General features: G+C 44.8%; 1 protein-coding gene across 2 annotated transcripts in view; it reads right to left on the minus strand.

The window, feature by feature from the left end:
* Positions 1–2,819: 2,819 nt before the first annotated feature.
* Positions 2,820–20,848, minus strand: part of FH (fumarate hydratase) — a 320,603-nt gene continuing 302,574 nt past the window's right edge. For both annotated transcript variants that reach the window (XM_078648745.1, XM_078648746.1), the window contains exon 10: positions 2,820–3,026. In XM_078648745.1, the coding sequence (XP_078504871.1) occupies positions 2,884–3,026 (143 nt within the window). In that variant the 3' untranslated portion in view covers positions 2,820–2,883. The remainder of the gene's footprint in view (positions 3,027–20,848) is intronic.

The raw sequence follows: 20,848 nt of genomic DNA on the forward strand, positions 1-20,848 counted from the left end.
ATCGTCTTGTCTATTTTGGTATAAAATCTAATAAAGAAATAAAAAAATAAAAAAAAGGAAATTAGCTAAAAAAACAGAAAGAAGACAGCTAGATAGCTGGGGGTTCTGGCCTGTTCTTGGCATTTTGTTAAAGTTCTGTACTCTTTAAAGGAGCTGCTGTGAGTAGTGGCAATATAGGAGATTGTAATAATCTAAGCCTCGGTCTCTTTAATAAAATCCAGATTTTCTTGGCATCAGGGCTGGGGAAAATCAACATTGATCTTCTAAACTAATCCAATGAAGATAAAGTGAAGTAATTGAAAGTTAGAGTGAATCATGTAGATCTACTTTATCTGACAATCATCACTTCACAGGACACTTTTTAAGAATGTTAAACTTTTCAAATGGAGATGTTTCTTTTTGGCAAAGAGTCACCCTCCTCAAATCAGCTCCCTGGACCCTTTAAATGATATATATCTAACCAAACATTTGAGTTATTAATTTACAATTCAAAAGCTGTAATGCCATCCATTTTCTATCTTCAAGATTAGCTTTGAGTGCTCAGTATTTCCACCTTAGAGACATAAGTGTGCAATTGGAGTGACTTGATTAACATTTATTTCACAGGGCCTAAGATACTATTAAATTCAAATGTAATAACCAACAATATCCACCAAGGATACTGCCCAGTAACTACCTTTCCCCTAGGGTATCATGGACATCGGAAAGGTTTTTAGAGAAGGGAACAAAGATATAGGAAATTTGCTATCAGATACTTAGTTGAGGTGAAGTGAGAATGTTTAAAAATTACATCTTATGGTGCCACAGTTTTCATCTCAGCCTCTCAAAGCCACCAAACCGAGGGTTCTTGAGCAACCTCTTTTAAATATATCCCTCTAAATCTCTGCAACAAGCAGAAGCAAGTACAAAGACTACTATTATGTGAAGCTTAAAAAACACTTGGATTTGACTCAAAGCCAGGCAAACATGCTTGATAGGCCTGTATTTGCATCACAGTCTAACATCAAATGGTACCAACTCTCACTACTTGAATGGATCTTGGTTCCAATTGACCACTTGGCTTCACCATGACCCATAGAATACAGTGAAAACACCTACATACTCTAGAATACATGAAGTGTCTATTTCGGCATAGCACTGGCCCTGGTTAGGCCAATCCAATTTAACTTTATTCGATTCATACAAAGAATCATAAAGGTTTGCAATTCAGTACAAATGTAAAGAGAGGAAGTTATTAAAGTCATTAAAAACAAATTCAATAAAAACAACTACAGATTTAGGGTGCATCGGTTAAAAACTTCCTTCTGGTGATAACGGACCTCAAGAACCTTGCCACTACCACACATGTAAACAAATCCGGGAGCAATTGTAAAAATAAATAGGGCGGTCTACATTGTATAAAATTTAACAATGTCATTAAATGCTTGATAAAAATAGTCTTTAAGTCAGTATAAAATTTACAAAAAAACTGTACATGAATAGTTGATTGTCTGGAGATCTGGTCACAAGGACAACATATTAGTCGACAAGACCAATTTGTGTTAGGGAAACTAGTCAAGCAATGGAAAATGTCTAATCTAAAACGTGTCAAGACAAATCTGTGGTGAGCATTTAAAACACCAATTAAGTACGGTTGCATCGTGTAACAGGTCAGTACCATTTGATTATGTTGTACAGTGGGCTTCACAAGTTCCAATGTTAATCTTTTTACACCAAGTTGTTCAAACATACTCTTTTTAATGATTCTCTTGATATATGCAATAAAGATTCAGCCTTTGCGTAATATTCAGAGTGGCAAATATGCATGAATCTTTTAATGTATTTCAACCATATTATTTTCATTGCATGATCAGCACCGCAGCAGTCCTGTACAATGGCTCTGTTAAAGCTTGCATGATCCGATGTCTATAACTTGTACCAGAGGAGGACTGGCTGCACACTTTTCAGGTCCTCCAGATAGGTTATACCCAATTCTGCATGACAAAGTTAGAACAGCTGTTAGGAAGCCCTAACAGGTTTTTAAGAAACCCATTTTCTACCAGCTGTAACGAATCAACGTCTACTTGTACCCACAAATCAGAACCGTACACCGCTATTGACCGGCATTTGGCGTTATAAATGCTCAACATATCCCTGGGAAGTTTAGGTCCCAGTATCCTGGAGAAGTTACTCAGGCCCGTAATTGATCTGAGAAACTGCATTCTTCTCTATTTTACTGCACTTTTACCATTACTATCAAACGATATTCCTAAATACGAAAAAGTTGATGTTTGAGGTAAAGTCTGGTTTCCTATTAAAATGTTGCGTCCCTTAGCTGACTTTCGGCCAGTTTTCATTACGTACGTTTTACCTATGTTGATAAAAAGACCCAGATTCTCCATGAAATTAACACATTTATCTAAAAGATGCTGAAGAGCGTTAGGGGTGCGGGCCCTGGTTAGGCAAAGTCCAGGGTCAGTCAGAGTCAGATACCACCAGTACCAATCAGCAAAATGTTGGGGGGGGGGCGGCACAGGATGACTTTGCAACACATATCATGTATAATTCCAATTCAACAACCACTCTTAACTTCTATATAAGGTCACAAGGCACACTAAGAGGACTATTAAGAGATCTAATAAAACCAACATAATTTATCATCTTTCTAAAGAACCTTTATCTCATGCCAGTTTCTGATTCAATTTTTTTTATTAATATTGTACCAGGAATCATTGTTTATGGGAAAGGAGGAAATGTAAGCATGTATCCGTAACAGCTCACCCTTTTAAGAAATTATTCAAAGTGCACCAGGTTAAAAAAGAGAACCACAGACATAGTGGTACACAACAAAATATTTATTTTATACAATTCAGCGTTACTATTTTCCGTAGTGCATTTCTGGTTTTACTTCGGGCCAAGCATGTCTTCGGGCTTCACCCACTGGTCGAACTGTGCGGCAGTAAGGTAGCCAAGCTTAATAGCCGTTTCTTTTAGTGTTCCTCCTTCTTTGTGAGCAGTCTTTGCTATCTTAGCAGCTTTGTCATATCCTGAAGTTAAAAAACAAATGGAGGATGAACCACTTACTTAAAATTAAAATGCTTAGTGCAAACTGACCAGACACCAGGTACATAATAGCAACAACCTCAATACTATTCAAAACAGGGACTTGCAAAGATACAAGCATATTTTAAAATAACAACCACAGAAAAACCGTGGGTTCAAAATTGAATTGTGCAAAGTCATTGCAAATTAGAGAAAAAACGATTTGCAAAAGCCAATAGGGCTTGCCAAAATAGGCACACGTTAATGCATCCGCGCAAATACAAATACAATGAGCCCACATACACAAGCAAAGGAAAACAAACAGCCATGCACACACACCCATAGGGACAAGCAGAGATTAAGGCACAAGGAGACAACAAACATCCTGCCACCTGTGTACTCACAGTAAACAAACATAACTTTACACGAACTATGCATGTATTCACATACATACATGCACTATGTAGATACAGGCAGATCAGAACATACGTGAGTTGGTAGAATTGTATGTTTTATCGATTTGACATGCGAGGTGGATCAATAGATAAGTACATACAAAAGTGCCCTAGTGCATATGGACAGGAGAATGTATATGGATATATAGGTGACTGGGTTTGGGTGGATTGCTGTATGAAGGCATGATCTTTGGTGGAAAACAAAAGAAATGCAGGGGTGGATGAATGGATGTTGGTACGTCGATGAATGAATAAATGGATGTGGGTGGAACAATGAATGCAAATGTGTGGATAGATGAATGTGGAAGGGACAAGCAATGCCTGGGGTGGCTGAATGAAAGCATGGGTTTGGGTGAGTGGGTGGATGGATGGATGGATACAGTAATTAATATTGTGGTACGGTGGACTTAATGCACGCGTGGGCTAAGGTGGGAGAAAGAATGAATACGTGGGATAGGATGTAGATTAACTCAAATCTATACATTCGTCCTTAAACCCTTGTGTTCATAGATGAAAACCCAGGTATGGTTGTGTAAGTGGATGCCAAGAAATGTACGGTTTTCAGAGAGCGAGAGAGAGAGTAAGTTCCAGAGGATACAGCTGGCAGGACGAGTCTGAGGAAGGATGAGTGAGCAGGTGGGTGAATGGAAACGTGTGTGCGGATGGCTGACTGTGGACAGGGACATGGACACCATGGATGGGATGTTTGTGGATGATGGGCGGAAGAATGCTTGTTTGTGGGAAGTGAATGGGTGGGTGGTGGGAGGTCTTTCCATTCACATTTTTTCCGTCTCTCCATTTTAATCCTTTGTTTTCACAGGATCTCTGTACAACTTTACTGCACCACTCACACATAATTAAAGAATGAAGCAGCGTGGGACAGTATCTCAAGTTTTGTGGGGGAAGCTTTTTTGTGAAGAGGGACTGCAAAAAGCACCTGGACTGCACCCAACGAAAAGAGAAACCACCCCAGTCTCGCGATCAGAACATGTGAAACTTTTTCCGAAAGGTTCATACAGGGGTGTGTGGACAAGATGGCGGGCGCATAGGATGTGCGGAGTGCTCCTCTGCCTACCCGAGGATATAAAAGTTACCAGAGGAGATATGGGAGCCCGTACTCTGCCGCTCCAGCTGTCGTGACCCTTATAGAAGCCACCGAATAGCAGCACAGAGCCAGGAGCCGTGGTGGTGGGCACACAGATGACATAGTGAAAACTACTAAAACTTATGATATGAGAAAAAACCTATGAGGACACTTTCGAGAGAGAAATAATAAACGTGCATCAACTAAACGCTATGGGGAAAATTACACAAGCAAGAGAAATGTAGTTATTGCATCCTAAAGGCATGCAAAAGCGAGGTCGATCTGATTATATAACTTGTTTAAGTAATATAGTTTGTGATTTATTAATGAAAAAGTATGCCATCTTATTAATGTGTGCTTGAAACATATCAGGTTCGATCTGCATTAATCACCTGCCACAAGTGAAGGCAACATTTCTAAACGCCACATACAGTGTGTACAGGAGGCGAAATGTCATGGAGAGTGGGGATTAAAGGGGAGTCACATTTCAAATTAAGACTACATGTGGCCCAGCTGCAAGCCCCCAGGTTGTAGGTAATTAAACTGTACTATTATTTTGTTTTTCTTTGTAAAACTTCAGGAGAGATCTACCCAAAAAAAAAAAAGAAAGGTTCATCCAGTAGTGCTGTCAATACTCACTGTTCTATGCGCACCTAATGTACAGTCCTAAAAACAATACGAAAGCAATGGCCTCTTAAGTCAATGGCTGTGGGCTCAAGTGACAAGTACCCTTTTGGGTGGGTGAGTGAGATAGATATATGTTAGACCTGGCATCTTTGGCCTGGTTTCCCCTGTCTTTTTGACGGTGTGCTGGATTTCGTTTTTGCAGGTTTAGATGCTTTGGGCACTTTGCCACTGCTGATCAGTGTCAAAGTGCAGGTGCTCCCTGTGTAAATTGTTATTGTAATTGGTTATCCATGATTGGCATATTTGTATCACCAAGAAGTCCCTAGTAAAGTGCCCTGAGTGTGCCAGGGCTGACGATACAAATGCTACTAGTGGGCCTGCAGCACTGATTGTGCCACCCACAGGAGTAGCCCTAAAAATGGTGTCTCAGGCCTGCCACCGCAGTGCCTGTGTACAGTCTGTGAACTGCCATGTCCTCCTGGTCAGTGTCCCCACTGACCAGGCCTAACCCATCCCTTTCTGTACACATTGGTCACCTCTATGGAAGGCCCAAGGTACCCCCTTGGGCAGGGTGCAGTGTATGTGAAAGGTAGAGCATGTACTCGTGCAGGTGACATGCTCTGGTAGTGAATTACAGCCATTTTTCACTATTGTAAGGCTATCTTGCCCATAGGCTATCATGGGGAATGCTGGCTACAGTAGTTACCTGCATATCTTCCCATTGGAGCATGATAGGACATAAACGTCTGGTATCCCTGAACTCAGAATTTAATACCACATCTTTTAGGAAAGGTGTTTTTTAAATCCTGTGTTTGAGAACAGCACTTTTAGAAAGTGACTGTTCTCTTGTCTGACCTTTCTGTTTGCCTTGGCCTGTTTGTGAATTGACTGTCTGGTTTGTGAGTGACAGGGGCTGAGTGGCTCCCAGAGGCTGTGTGGGCCATCCCTGGGCTGAATAGCTCCAGCTGCATCTAGAGTAGTGGGAGGGGGTAGCACCTGGGCCTGAATAGGGCTGTGCCTGCCTTCCACAATGCTGGCTCCACCTCCTGCTGGGCGGCTGACGACCCTGCCCCTCTCTCTGTAAGGAAAGGAGAGGACAGGAAAACAAAGTGCTCAAGGAACACTCAGAACTGGTTCAGACCGGGCTCAGAGCCCTCCTGCACTAAGGGAACAAAGACTTTTGGGGTATAAGTACAGGACCCCAGGCTACAGAAAATTAGATCATCCTGGAATCAAGAAGGAACCCCTGCCAAGGAGAAAGCTGGAAGACTGAAGAAGGAAGACTGTCCTGCTGTGTGCTTGTGGACTGACCTGCAGTTGCTTTGCTGACAAGGAGAGGGGAAGGACTTTGCTTTGTGATGTGTCCCCGTGCTAGAAGGAATCTCCAAGGGCCTGAGAAGAGCTGGCTCCCTGTTAAGAAGTCCCAGGAACCAAAGGACTTCACCCCAGCTTCCCTGAACTCTACTGAGAGAGTTCTGTCCTCCCCAGAGTGCTTGGGCGAGTTGTGGTGCCTCTGGAAGTTTTACCTGTGTTTGGGAAGCTGGAAATCAAGATACTAAAGACTTTCTGCAAAGTTTCACGCATCGCTCGCTTGCGGAGCGCATCCCCGTCAGTGCGAGGAAATTCCCGCTGCCACAAAGATCGAGATCGTCGCAGCGCCTGTTGCCGCTGCAAGAACCGATGCATCCTTCGCTCCGGTGCTGGAAAAGTACCTTCGCTGTGAACATCGTCGCAGAGACTGTCGTCACTGGGTGAGATCGTCGCACCGCCTGCTTGCGGACCGCATCACTTCGCTGCGAGAGTCGTCGCAGAGCCATCACATCAAGGGGCCGCAAGAGGAGAAGATAGACAATGCGCTGCGCATCGCCGCCGCACCCGAGTTCGTCGCCGTCCCGAAGATCGTCTCCTCGTATCTTTTGCGAGCTGCTTCCACCGAAACGTGCGCACTGGATTCCATGCAAGGTATCGCATCCCTCCCCATACAGACCGGAGTCAACGCAACACGCCCGCTGTGTCCAGCGGGGTTGACGCATTTTCTCCCCAGGGTCTCAGGAGTGACGCATCGCTTGCTTTTCAACGCTGCAGCTTTCCCTTGGAACTTTTGTCACATCTAAAGGTACTGTTGGCTAAAACGTGACAACTGTGAATTATTTTAATGCAACCTGAAGAACTCTTTTGAAACCATATTCTTGAACTGTGTAAGTTGGATTTTTTTTGTCGTTTTGGTCTGGTGTAATTTATATTAAAATACCTTTATTTTTCTAAACTGTTGTGAAGTTAGTTTGTGGTGTTTTCACTGTGTTACTGTGAGTGTTGGTTCAAATACTTTGCACATTGCCTTTGATAAGCCTGACTGCTCGTGCCAAGCTACCAAGGGGGTGAGCAGGGGCTATCTAAAGAGTGTATCCTTCTTACCCTGACTAGAAGCAAGGGTCCCTATTTGGGCAGTGGTACCTACCTCTGCCAACTAGAAACCCCCAGTTCTAAATATATATTTTATTTTTTAAATGTTGGCATACTTGAAAAGGTCAGTTTAATGACTTTGCATGAAGAAGTTGGCGCATGTAAACATTTTAAAAAAGCATGTTCATGTCCTAGTAGCCCATAGTCTTGATACACATACCTCAATGTTCAAGAAAACACTTGGAAAAGCAGTGTGTTTCGAGTTGGACCTCAGGTAATCCAAATACTAAGAATAGGTGGGCCAGTAGTCCTTTTATTCAAATGGCATATATAACCCTCTGTCAAAAATAGAAATGACGACAACCGAAATAACAGCCGTCCGTCCTCAAAGCGCAATGGGGCATGAATAACCCCCAATATAGGCCAACCGGATGACCAACTCGTCTACATTCGTCCTTCCTGGAGAATTCTCCCGATTACCTCAGTGTTGATCGAACCACCGAAGCCTCTGCAAACATGAAAACGTTTGAGTTTGCAGAGGAGGTTGGGCCATTAGCACGTGAACCGAACTTGAAGCACCATTTTCTCGTCTCCTTTGAATAAAGGGACACTGATGAGAACGAGAACTGAAAACACTTGGAATACTCTATGTTTGACCTTTGTTCTGGAACCACAAGAGATTACCGAGCCCTGACAAAGTTCCATTGGAACGAAACGCGTTGGCTGAGGCTTTTTAAAGATTGAAAAAGAATAAAGGACTTCAATTTTGGCAAAATTGGAAGCTCTCTGAATTTTGTTATTTGGTGCACAGTCCTTGTCTTCAAAAAGTTTGGTATCTGTTTTTACAGTGGAGCATACGTGTGGCGAGCTCCGGACGTGCTATGCACAAACCATGGACTCATAAATTGACTTTGAAACCGAGGTGCTTAACCAGGGTCAGCCACACTGTTTGTCTTTAACAGTATATTAAAAATATGTATCCAAAATTCTGGGGGAATGGATATAACGTAATGCTGAGAAAACATACGCTAATTTACCTGTGCAGAGGTTTTTCAGCTGTAGGCTTCTTTATGAGATGCTTCAAAGTAAAATGTAAATAGGGACTAGATCTCCTTTAAAACTTGAACGTACAGGTAGTATATCCAGGAATTTCCCTCTAGATACGGGCAGAATAGAACAAACAAAGATCGATATTCAAATTTCGGTTTGCCAGCAAAATCTTTTAAATGTGAGGCATACACTGGTTTATAAGACTCCTATGCCGCAGGGAAGATTAGGATTCCAAATTTTCGTGTGATAGTTAAGTATATATGTGTTTTTTTTAGAGAATTGAGTTTACTAACGTTAAGTATACTTTTAAATTAGAACAGTATTCTTTACATAGATTAGAACTTTTATTTAAAAAGATGAGTTTTGATTACACATTTCATTTGACTCACTGATGTTCAACCGTCCATTTCTCCATGTGAGAACTTTTTGAGCAGCTTGCAAACTTAAGTTCATATGTCCTTTTTGTTGCAATATAAACTTCACTTCTGGATCTACTAATTATCTCAGGGTACCAAGCACAGCGTGTAAACCAGAGAGCCCCATCTAATGATCGAAGGCACCACCCTTATGTGTGGACTGGATAGGCTGATTTAAGTCTAAGTGCTTTTATAGATATAGATTGCCTAAGTCCACAAAATGAACATAAAATGTGGTCTTTCACTGTATGCAAAAAAAATCTAAAGACAATGGGGGCAACACTGTACCCTCAAGCACATTCAACATACGTAAAAAATGCATAGAGCTATACGTCTAATAGAGATCAAAGGTAATTGAATCTTCCTTGTTTAAGGTTTCCTTAAACCATATACAAGGTGGACAGCTGAGCTGGCCAAGTGAACCTAACCCGCCGAGGCTCTGCGGCGAAATCACAGAAATGGTCACATAACCGTGCCCACTTAGGGGAAATAATGCATCACGATTAACGATGAGAGGCTAATGACATGGGGGAAGTCAAAGACTCGCCTGAGAAAAGCGGAAGGAGTGCCAGTGGACTCATTTGCTGTGCGCCACCGAGGCTCAAGAATAACAAGACGGCCCCGGCGTAGGAAATCGATGACAGAGAGGAGAACAGAATGACAGCGGATTATGAGCCCCAACAACCCTCCCCCCCCCCCAACAGCAGTAGGTGAAGAGAAACAGAAAGCGGTGACTGCGGGAGAGCCCCCCTGGGAGAGAACACAAGCAAAGCGGCCGCAAGTAATGCAGAGTGACACCTAGGGGTAAGACAGCTTTACATAGTTGACAAGGGAGGAATTACTCCCCAGGTTCTACCACGACCACAGTGTACACTCTGTGGATCCCTCACTCCTGGGCGCCTGACCTCAGTATGGCGGCCATCTAGGCGAACTAAAGGCAGCACCAAAAACAATATAAGAGGTGTCTACAGCAGACTGATGCCTGTGAAGGGACTACCATCAGCTTCAGAAGGGCCAAGCATATCCAGGCCCATGATCTACTGAATGTAGCCACCTCCCCTATAGAGACACGAACAATGGGGGAGAAGGAGTCCAGGCAGGAGGGTGCCGAACACTGAGGCTAGACAGGATTATAATCCAGAGCAGCGTGCGAGATCTAGCACAGTCCTCCCCACGGGGCACTTACAAGCGATCTCATCCCAGGAGTGGAATCATAACGGAAGGCACGGGAAAACACTGATTTGTTTAATTAAACGAGAGCACTCAAGGTGGCGGGCACGGACACCGAAACTGTCGCCACTCACACAAGGCCAAGACCAGGTAGAGACCCCTGACTAGCAGAGGAACACAAGCCCTGAAAGACCGGCTTGCACGATGGAGTCCAGCACAAGGTGCAGCCTCACGCAACCCAGGAAGGGACACCCAGCATATACCGCAGACTCTATGCCACCCAAAAAGACAGACAAATGGATTCTCCAGTTACTTCCTACCCACGGAGACAAGAGGGACAACAGCAGGACAGGAGGGATGAATGGCACTCACTAAAGACGACCTTCTGGCCTCTTGAGAGACTTTAAGAGCTCTGAGAAGAAATCAAGGCAGAACTAGAGGGTTTATTGGAGGCTCTTTGTTCCAACATTCAAGGTAAACTCACATCCTTGCAACAAGACGTTGATTCAGTGGGCAGTCGTACACTAGACATCGAATCTAAAGTACAAAAGCTTCAACGCAAAATGGCAGGGATGGAAAACTGGACGAAAGTGATCCACAAGCAATTACAAGTCAATATCCTAAAATGCGAAGGCCTCGAGAACAGGTCTCGGAGGAACAATGTACACCTACGGAATCTGAAGGAAGGAGGGGAGGAGTGGATCTAGATCCATTTATCCTGGGTCTGTTTGTAGAGGTACTCCGCCGGGGAGGCATGACGATAAAAATAGACGGGGTCCACAGGGTGGGCCCACTGCTACCTGGAGGAAATAGACGACCATGAGACATCCTGGTGAAGTTACACACCTTCAAGATGAGGGAGGCAATTATTCAGGCAGCAAGATCCAAGGAAGACGTATTATTCCAGGGTTTCAAGTGTTAACTATTCCACGATGTGGCCCCGACGACCATGGCATGCCAGCAACAATTTCACCCATTCACGGAAAAGCCGCAGAGATCTCACATAAGGTACCGGTGGGCATACCCATTTGGAATTGTTTTTTTCCTCCAAAATAAACTCCATAATTGTACCTCCCTTGCAGAAGCAGCTGAACTCCTTGGTCTGCCACCCCCGATGAAACGAGAAATGAAAGTGCCTAGTGTGACACAGGGGGAAGTGGGGGGGAGGCGGGCGGCGGAGGGCAATAGCAGAAACGTTCAAAGCCACAAAAAAAAGAAATGACTCGACACGTCAGAGGGTGGCGAGCGAAAGATGGTGGTGACCACTGAACATTTATCCAAGTACTGTCCTTAGTGGTCTGGATCAGCCTCACAGGAACTGCCATGAGGTTTGGTAACAATCTGGGGCAGCAAGAGAATCGACGCCTAGTTTGCGTAATGATAGACAGTTGTATGGGTGGTGATAATTTACTGGAGAATGGGTGGGGTCAACTATCCAAAGACTCTCCCAAAGCTATTCATTAGTAAATTACTTGAAAATAGTATTTTTGAACTCGCCATACACGGTTATGGACCAATACTAAGTGTACTACAATGTAAACTGCTGATGTATATTTCGGGATGTTTGGGTCAGGTTGACCCGCAATGTTTTGTTCCAGGAATTGTTTGTCGTTCTATTTGTGGGTGCACGGGTGCTATCATCACTCCAAGATTGATTTAACCCAGATCTTTTGACTGGGGGAGAATGTTTGCATTTTCAGCATTCTGTCCATCATTTGTTTGCTGTAACACTTTCCACCCTAAGTGGGCTGGGTATGCCTAGACGTGGGTCCCTTGCTCACTGTGCCACTGGATTCAAGCTAGCCTGGCAAAGAAGAGTAACATACCCTGAAACCAGTCCCAGGATGCTTCTTTCTGGTCCAGGGAGGACCTGGCCTGGAAGTTCGGTCTGGAATGTTCCCATGGGGCACAGGGTCAGGACTGGTTTGGGGTGGCGTAGTGAGCAAAAGAACGATGGATTTAACCCAGATCTTTTGACTGGGGGAGAATGTATGCATTGTCAGCATTCCGTCCATCATTTGTTTGCTGTAACAATCATCGCTCCAAGAGGCATGCATGGAGGGGAGGGAGAGAATGGTGAGGCGACTGTATGCGACAGGAAGAGGATGGTTGGGGAAATCCACCAAAGGGCTACATTTGTAGCAACACTATCGGCGTTTAGCGCTTCAAGTTGAGAAAGAAGGGGCTTAACTCCCATGCCAAATGTAAAAAATTATGGAAATTCCTCCTAGATCAGAGGCATGATGTTGTAGCCTTACAGGAAACACACATGAAAAGGATGGAGGAACACAGGTTACAACACTAGGCCTGTCCCATTATTTATTGCTCATCAGCCTCGACCAAACACAACGGGGTGACCCTATTCTTTCAGAGCGCTCTGAAGTTTCAGCCAGAGGGAAGTAAATGGACAAAGAGGGTACAATAGTTATGGTCAAGGAGCGGTGTAGGAAAGTTGTATCTGCTTCTTATGGTTATCCCCACTTTTTGCTTGAAGTATTACGGTTTTTGACTAGTCTGACTGGGATTCTGCTAATCAGGACCCCAGTCTATCCTCTTCCTCCCTAAACTGTTATGCTATGTACTTAGGTACACTCCAGATTGGATACTGGGGTACCCATGTCAGTCCCTAGTATATTGAACACATGTACCCAGGGCATAGGTACACCCTAGGGGTCTCCCATGGGCTGCAGCATGTATTATGCCACCCAAGAGAGACCACGCAAAATGGAACTACAGACCTACCATTGCAGCCTGTGTAAGTTGGTGCATGCACCACTAACTAAAGATATAGGTTTACTATATCTAAGGGTCACTGCACTTAAAAACCTATAAGTCACCCCTATAGCAGGCCTCAACAATCCTGAAGGCAGGGTGTTTGGTTCGACGTGAGAGGGTGCCACTGCATGAGCATGAGGCCCCTGCAGCCTACGGAGTCCATTATTCCGGGTCGTCAGTGAAGCAGCCATTTATGACATATAGAGTGACAATATGCGACCGCGTGATGACCAACTCTAAAATAGCTGAAACTAACCCTATTGTGTTTGGTATCAAACATGTTGGAATCATAACCCCACACCAGTAACCAGTGCGGAAGGTATGATTCCACCTGTCAGAAGCGAGCTTTGTGGGGTCCCTTGTGTTCCCGGTACCAGCCTTCTAGTCCCGGACGGCATAAAATGGTTGCTGCCGACCAAAGACACATTTCTTCCCTCCTGCTACTGAGCCAAGCTTGAGCAGAGGAAGGCAGGACAATAGGCATCCTGTCATAGTGAGGTGTGACCACCTCCTAGACAGGGTTTAGTGTATTGGGGATGGGTAGGTGCGCTTGCCAGTGCCTAAAAATCTGCATGAGGGACACATTTGGTGTCCCTGTGCATAGTCCAGTTCAAACCAGTCCTGGGAGCCACTGGCTCCCGCTCTGGCGCGAAACTGGACACAGGGGAGTATCCTCCTCATTGTCCAGACCCTCCCCTAGGAGGGTCCCCTGAATCTGTTCAACCCTCTCCCGTGGGTAATTAAGGGCTTACCTGGCTGTAGGTACTTAGATTAGACGTGGACAATATTCTGAACCAGAAACCACTCCACTTCGACGGTCTGGACACTTGGATTTGCTGGACTTCGTTTGGGCCCGACTGTCTCCTAATCAGTCTGCTGCATCGTCTGTGCCTGTGTACGGAACAGGATCTGTGCAGGACTTGTGGAGCATCAATGACAACTGAAGACAATCACCCTTGGGGTGAAAGAGTTACACCCCTGCATCTGCAGGCACTGCATCATGATGTATCCGTCTGCTGCTCCTGAGCGACTACGGACTCCAAAGATCCCATTAATGCTGGAGTTGGGTTCCTACGTCGCTTGAGGTCCGAGCTGCCCTCTTACCAAGTTTGAGGTCATAATCCCTCGTAGGGGCTGCAATACCCGAACCCCAGTGCACTGCGTACTTTTGCAAGTGCATATGCTTGTTGGCTGTTGCCGAAAAAGCGCATTGGGCTACTGATAGCCCCAACCTCTGGCATAGTTTCCTACCGAGATCTTCACCCTCCTTGCACCTAGTACATCGTGGGCTGTTTGCTGAAATCACTTGAGGTCCTCTCGCGACTCCTGTGCCTCCAGCCTGTGGGTCCAAGTGAGGGTCAACTTTGCTTTGCAGTGGCTCTTCTTCAAAGTCCTCCACTGGATTCAAAGAGGGTTTCCGACACCACTTCAGACCTATGCACCTGGCTTCCCTGGGATAGGTAACTCTGGTACTTCGGTATCCAAGGGTGGGGTGGCTTTCCAACCTTCCATCTTCCACTGGGTTTCTTCGAAGTCCACTGGGAAGGGTCCTTAACACCTTCAATGCTAACATTTATTGAATCCCATTATACATGGCGAGTTCACCTTGTCATTAGCACTGAACAGGTTAAACTCTAAAACTTCAACCGCGACTTTCCCATAGGATTGTACGGAGCTCGCAGTTGTGTTCCCACACTGCACCCGTCCTCCGTGGGGTCCCTGATTACTCACCTTGGATGGTTCCTTAGTGTCCCAGCGATTTTACGTACTCTAGACACTGTCTTGACTCGAGTTGTGGTTCTTATACCACTATTTTAGTATATGGTTTTGTCCCCCTCTGGGCCCTCTGTGTATTATTGCTACTTACTGTCGTTTCTGTGATTAACTACGGTGTGCTTTATAATTATCTCTATGTAGGAGATATTATGTCGTACTAGAGAGTGGTATATTAATAAATACATCTTTTTATAACTAGTGTGTGGGTCTCCTTTCATTTAACCAATACTGTAATATTGCATTCTGGTAAAACAAGCCGCTAATCATCCCTTCAAGACTAAGCCTCAAGGCTGCTCTCCACAGCTACCATTTGGATAGCTTTTTAAGGTTATCTTTGACCTCTTAAATCACCATAAGGGTCGTTTGCACTGGTGCAAGGTGCCCACTTTAATTAGTGTACACCATATACCAGACCAACTTCTCACAGGAGGTTACATGGTCGCATTTGTACCTCTGTCACCATCTATGCACCGAAAAATATGGCAGAACTAACCCTCCAACGACTAAAATGCTCCACTTATGCGATAGGAAATAAGGTAGGCGCGCATTTGGCTAGACAGTTGAGGCTCAAAAGGGAAAGAGACTATATAGGAGACAAAGATGCCAGGGGGGACAACGCGAGGTCGGAACCGAAAAAAGCATACGCCTTTGGCCAGTTCTACACGAGCCTATATAAGCAGATAGCTACGAAACACTAGAGCAAACACACTATTTGGGGGAGGTTGAACTTCTTAAAGCATCAGCACTGAAGAATGAATCACTGGGGGAACCGATAACTACAGAAGAAGCGAACAGAGCTATAGTTAATTCCCAGTTTTATAAAACATTTGGGTCTGAAATAATCCCACAGTTAGTGAACCTCTACAACGCGTTCACGAAGTCGGAGACAGTAACTGCATCTATGGTTGAGGCCCTCATCTTGGTAGTACCTACGCTGGATTTTCACCAATGCAGCTCCTATCGCCCAATAGCGCTCCTCAATCTGGATGCTAAGATCCACATAAAAATATTAGCCAGCAGTTTAGAAAATGTAAGGCCAGAACTCATCCACCCTGATAGATCAGGGTTCATTCAAGGCAGGCAGACTCATGACAATCTGCAGAGGGTCTTCCACCTGGTGGAAAAGGCCAAAAAAAAAATCAATACTGGCTGGTCTTCTGGCGCTAGACGCAAAGAAGGCCTTTGATCGAGTGAATTAGCCCTTCTTATTTCAGGCCTTGAAGAGATATGGCTTCTGCGACAGATTTCTCAGCATGCTTTTATCAGTGACTGCCCCGGAACCCTCTGTGGTAGCGGTAATGGAAGAGCTGCACCGCTTTGGACAGTTGGCGGGTCTTCGGGATTAATATAACATAATGTTACCTGCTGAACCTCACACTGTCGCAGAGGGAAATGGAATAGTCGCCTCCAAGCCCTTCCAGTGGGCCAAAAAGGAAATGATATATTTATGAATAAAGATCACCCCTAAATTCCAAGATAATTTTAAAGCAAATTATCCCCCACTTCTTCAACATTTGAAGGCGGACATGCACAGATGGGCTCCCATGTATCTCTCATGGATAGGTTGCATCCAGGCAACCAAGATGATGGCGTTGCCCAGAATCGTGTACCTTTTTCAGGGCCTCCCGACTGAGATAAAGCAGGGGTTATTAACCACATTAAAATCTATGATCATCCGCTTTCTTTGGCAAGGGCAAAGGGCAAGTTCATCATTTCGTCAACTTAATTTACACAAAACAGGGGGGGCTGGCGTAATCTGACATGAATCTATATTACAAAACAGCCCAATAACGAGTGATCACAGAATGGTTGTCCCGGGAATCCGACAAACACTGTCTGCATATGGATAGAGCAGTGGCGGGAAGGTGAATCTGGGACTTAAGGTGGAAACCCATAGCGGAATGCCCGCCCAATGTATACTTATGCACGCCCACTAAAACTACTCTTAAGGTATGGGACGACATTCACAGGACTTCTGCCCTGACCACCTTTCCGTCCCCCTTCAGATTCACGCACTATAACCCATTGTTTCCGCCTGCACAGACACTGGGCCCCTTCCATGCCTGAAGGGAGGGGGGCTGCAGTACGATCTTTGATTTATTCCATAATTGGGATATTCTCACTTTTGAACATTGCCGGAAGGAGTTTAACCTGCCAGGTACTGAATACTATCACTACACTCAACTTAAACACTGGGTCCTCAGCCGTGGAGTTAGAGCAGCAGCAACCAGGTAGCTTACATCAATAGAGAGGCTGGCAAATTTGGAAAACGGCGCATAAGGTACGATCTCACCTTTCTATTACATACTGAAAGCTACAGCATACACTAGCCAACCAAGTCACAAACTTCTTTGGTTGCGCATCTTGGCAGTGAGCATCACAGATAAGCAGTGGGACAAACTATATATGGATATACACATATTCAATCAATCAATCAATCAATCAATGGGAATGCGAAAGTCCCCCATTATAAAGTATTATATGATTGGGACCTATACCCAACAAAACAAACTGATCTTCCCCAATAACTCTGATCTATGTTGGAGAGGCTGCAGGCTCCAGGGGGATTTTAGACATATATGGTGGGATTGAGCAACAATTAGGCCATTTTGGACAGAAATATTAGCATAGATCAAAGACATATTGGGCTGTCCCGTTCCCTCCGACCAGGCATCAACATTACTAGGTCTTAGGTCCAATACCCTCAAACGCCAAACAGTCACCAATAGATCTATTTTATGGCTATGCTTAGGAGCAGCAAAAATGGCTGCCGCGGCATTGTGGAAACAGACCGGCGCACCCTACATGACCCAATGGCACTCACACTTGTAACAAGCCCTCACCATGAAAAGGATGGCGAGTTTACTAGCAGACTAGTTTAAAAATGTCAAATATACCTGGGGACCTTTGGTGGAGTATCTATCACAGGGGCTCCCCCTTTTGGCGTGCTCTACGCGCACCCGGGCGCTCCACTTCTTTCAATTCTAGAGCACCTGGAGGGGGCAGGGAGGACTGGGACAGAGACACCGAGACAGCTTCTGGGGCCAATATAACAGACCAAGCAATACATACACCCAAAAGCACCTCACTGGTAGTACTGTGCACCCTTAATGTTTCGGGGGAGGCGAGGTGGGTGGGTTGAGTAAAGACGGACTTTGAAAATAGTTGAATGTATCTCAAGAGTGAACAATAGTGCTATGTTGCGGTTAACACTAAATATGAATGGGATCACCTTCTCCGAAAGAGGCAACTGTATTTCGTTATAGACTAACATTGTATGAACCAAGAAAAGTGCATGGAAAAGCACTATGTAATGATATGCTTTTGAGCATTTTTAATAAACATACTGTTGATAAAAAAAATACAATAAAAGCTTTAAACAAATAAAAAAAGCTACTGTACAATATATGTATATATATATATATATATATATCCGGACATAAAATGTAGATGATAGAACTTATATGGGAGTAAAAACACTGGGTAATACATTTTTTTTAATGTAACATTTTTATGTCTTATTAGGCAAATCTAACTATTTTGTCTCCGGCCAGCATTTTTGGGTGATGGAGCTGTAAAACAGAAACAAATTACCTCAGACATTGTTTTAACTCCTCTTACGTGAAAGGTCGTTTTAAGACATTTCCTGCATATGCCTAGGAGTGGGCACCGGCAAAATGTGTGTTAGATTCCTTCAAGATTAGAGTTGCAGAGGCAGAACAGGTTTTTATCTTTCGTGGAACGTTTTCAGGTGCTATCAAAGTGATTTGAATAGACGATACACCAATCAAACACAGGAAAGCTGTCTTCATCTTTGAATTAAATGCCAATTATGGTTGGCTCCAGAGGGTATATGTTTCTGTGATCTAGTTACTGGTTTTTATATAATAATGATTTCTCTATGTCCATTTGAAAATAAGTTTTTATTTCCTGTTTGAGGATCTGCTTACGCGCTATTCTAGTCAACTTTCTTAGGTACTACAATGATGGTTAAAATGTAATAAAATATTGTTGAGGTTCGGATCCGAAAAGTACAAATTCAGAGTCTTGTCTGGCCAGTTCTTCTTTGATTATTGTTTCTAGAATATTAGTCCCTGCGTAGTAAAATATCTATCAATTAATTAAATGATTGAGCTGAGTTCCTTAAAGGATGCATGCCCTTGTTTAAGTCTTAGACGGCTTTGAGGGGGTTGAACTTCTTTGATTGAGTACATTCCTAATACAATTCAGAAAAATGTCTTCTCGTTTTTCAATAGCATTAGGTTTCTTAACCCCTTCGACGCTCATGACGAGCTGGGCTCGTCATGAGGTAGCCTCCTCGCACGCTCATGACGAGCCCAGCTCGTCATGTACAGTGCGCTTTCGCAAAATCCAGCGTACGGGGGGGAATCATGCCGCACGCATGCGGTTAATTTAGGCAGCCATAGAAATGGACCAAAACTAATTTAGAATTAGTTACAGTTAGAATCAGTCCTATTGCCCCTCCTCCACATTTCCTTGCATAAACATTTTATAGCTCTGGATACCACTGAAATTTTACTGCATAGATGAAGTGGTGAAGTGGACCTGGGGTCAGAGTGTGCTTCTGCGCCTCGCTGCTGGTCGCGCGCGCTCTTAGCGCTACTTGCTGTATTTTAACTAGCACGTTTTTTTCTATTTTATTTCAGTTTATTTTTGAGTCTCCCTTGTTTTTAGCTACCTTGTTCCAGCCCCTTACCTGCACCATAATTTCTGGAAGCCTCACCGCTGCTTAGCGGGTCCGGTTCCGGGGAGGCTGTGGGCGGGGAGCGCCATCTTGGAGCAGGAAGGGAACTGTGGGCGCCATCTTTGAGCGTCCCTGCGCTCGTGGACTGTCTGAGCAGCCTACTTAAAGGACCCGTCATGGCGCGCAGCGGTGACGCGCAGCGGGAGCGTCCTCTCTGCGCCTGAGTCGTGCCAGAGTCCTGCCCGTCTGCGCTCGTCAGCGTCTCGGAGGCGGTCGAGGTAGGCCCTCTGGTCGTCTCATTTTTTTGCTTTGTTTTCCTGGGCGCGGGTGCGCTTTTTTGTCTTTATGCTCTCCTACTCTTCCACTGAGCTATTAGCTCTGCGAGGACATACTACCACCTGCCATCATGTCTTCCCTGGTGGTCGATCTCTTAGGAAGGGCTGTTTGGGCTGCGGCTGGCGTTTGCCTAATCAGGAGGGCATCCTGCTTGAATCCCCAGCTCCATACTTTCAGTGTCTTCTCCTTAATACCAGATCTCTCAGTAGACATTCCACTGACATCGGGAACTTGTTGTCAGACTCTAAAACATCGTGTCTGTTTCTTACTGAGACCTGGTTAGGTGAGTGCTCTGGCCCTGATCTGGCGGCTGCTATCACTCCGGACTTTACTATCTTCAGGAGGGATAGGGTGGAAGGCAGGGGCGGGGGTGTGGCACTAATTGTGGATAAGCGCCTTCTTTGTACTACTTTCCCTGTTGATAATATCACTTGGTTGTGAAGCCTTAGGTTTTATCCTTAGGTTAACTCCACGTCAAACTTGCGCCGGGATTCTTATTTATAGAGCACCGGGGCCCCTTGGCTCCTTTTTCGATGAATTGCAGGGTGCACTTTCGGTGCCCTGCCTTAGATCGGAGCACTGTATTCTATTGGGAGATATTAATCTTCACATGGATAACTTAATGGACTCAGATACCATTAAGCTGCAGGACATTGCCTCTTCTTTAGGGTTGTTTCCCTATATTACCACTCCCACCCACATCAAAGGTCATACTATTGACCAGATATTTTCGACTAGCCCAATCGATGTCTCCCCGCCGCTTCCAGTTTTGTGGTCAGACAACTTTTTAATTAAATTCGGTATCCCTTTTTCTGCCACGCCTGGTACAAGAGTGCCGAAAGATGCCAGAAGGGTGGCCCGACCTTTCCATCAGGTTACGGCAGAAATGCTCTTTGATGCTCTCCGTTGTCATCCCTGCCAGCTATCTGGTAACCTGAAGCAAAATCTCGACTCGGTTCAGAAGTGGCTTACAGCCAGATTTGAGGAGCTAGCTCCCGGTAAGCCAGCTAAGTCTGTGAGTAGACACGCT

Source organism: Lissotriton helveticus, chromosome 6 (assembly GCF_964261635.1).
Source record: "Lissotriton helveticus chromosome 6, aLisHel1.1, whole genome shotgun sequence".
NCBI classification, from domain to species: domain Eukaryota; kingdom Metazoa; phylum Chordata; class Amphibia; order Caudata; family Salamandridae; genus Lissotriton; species Lissotriton helveticus.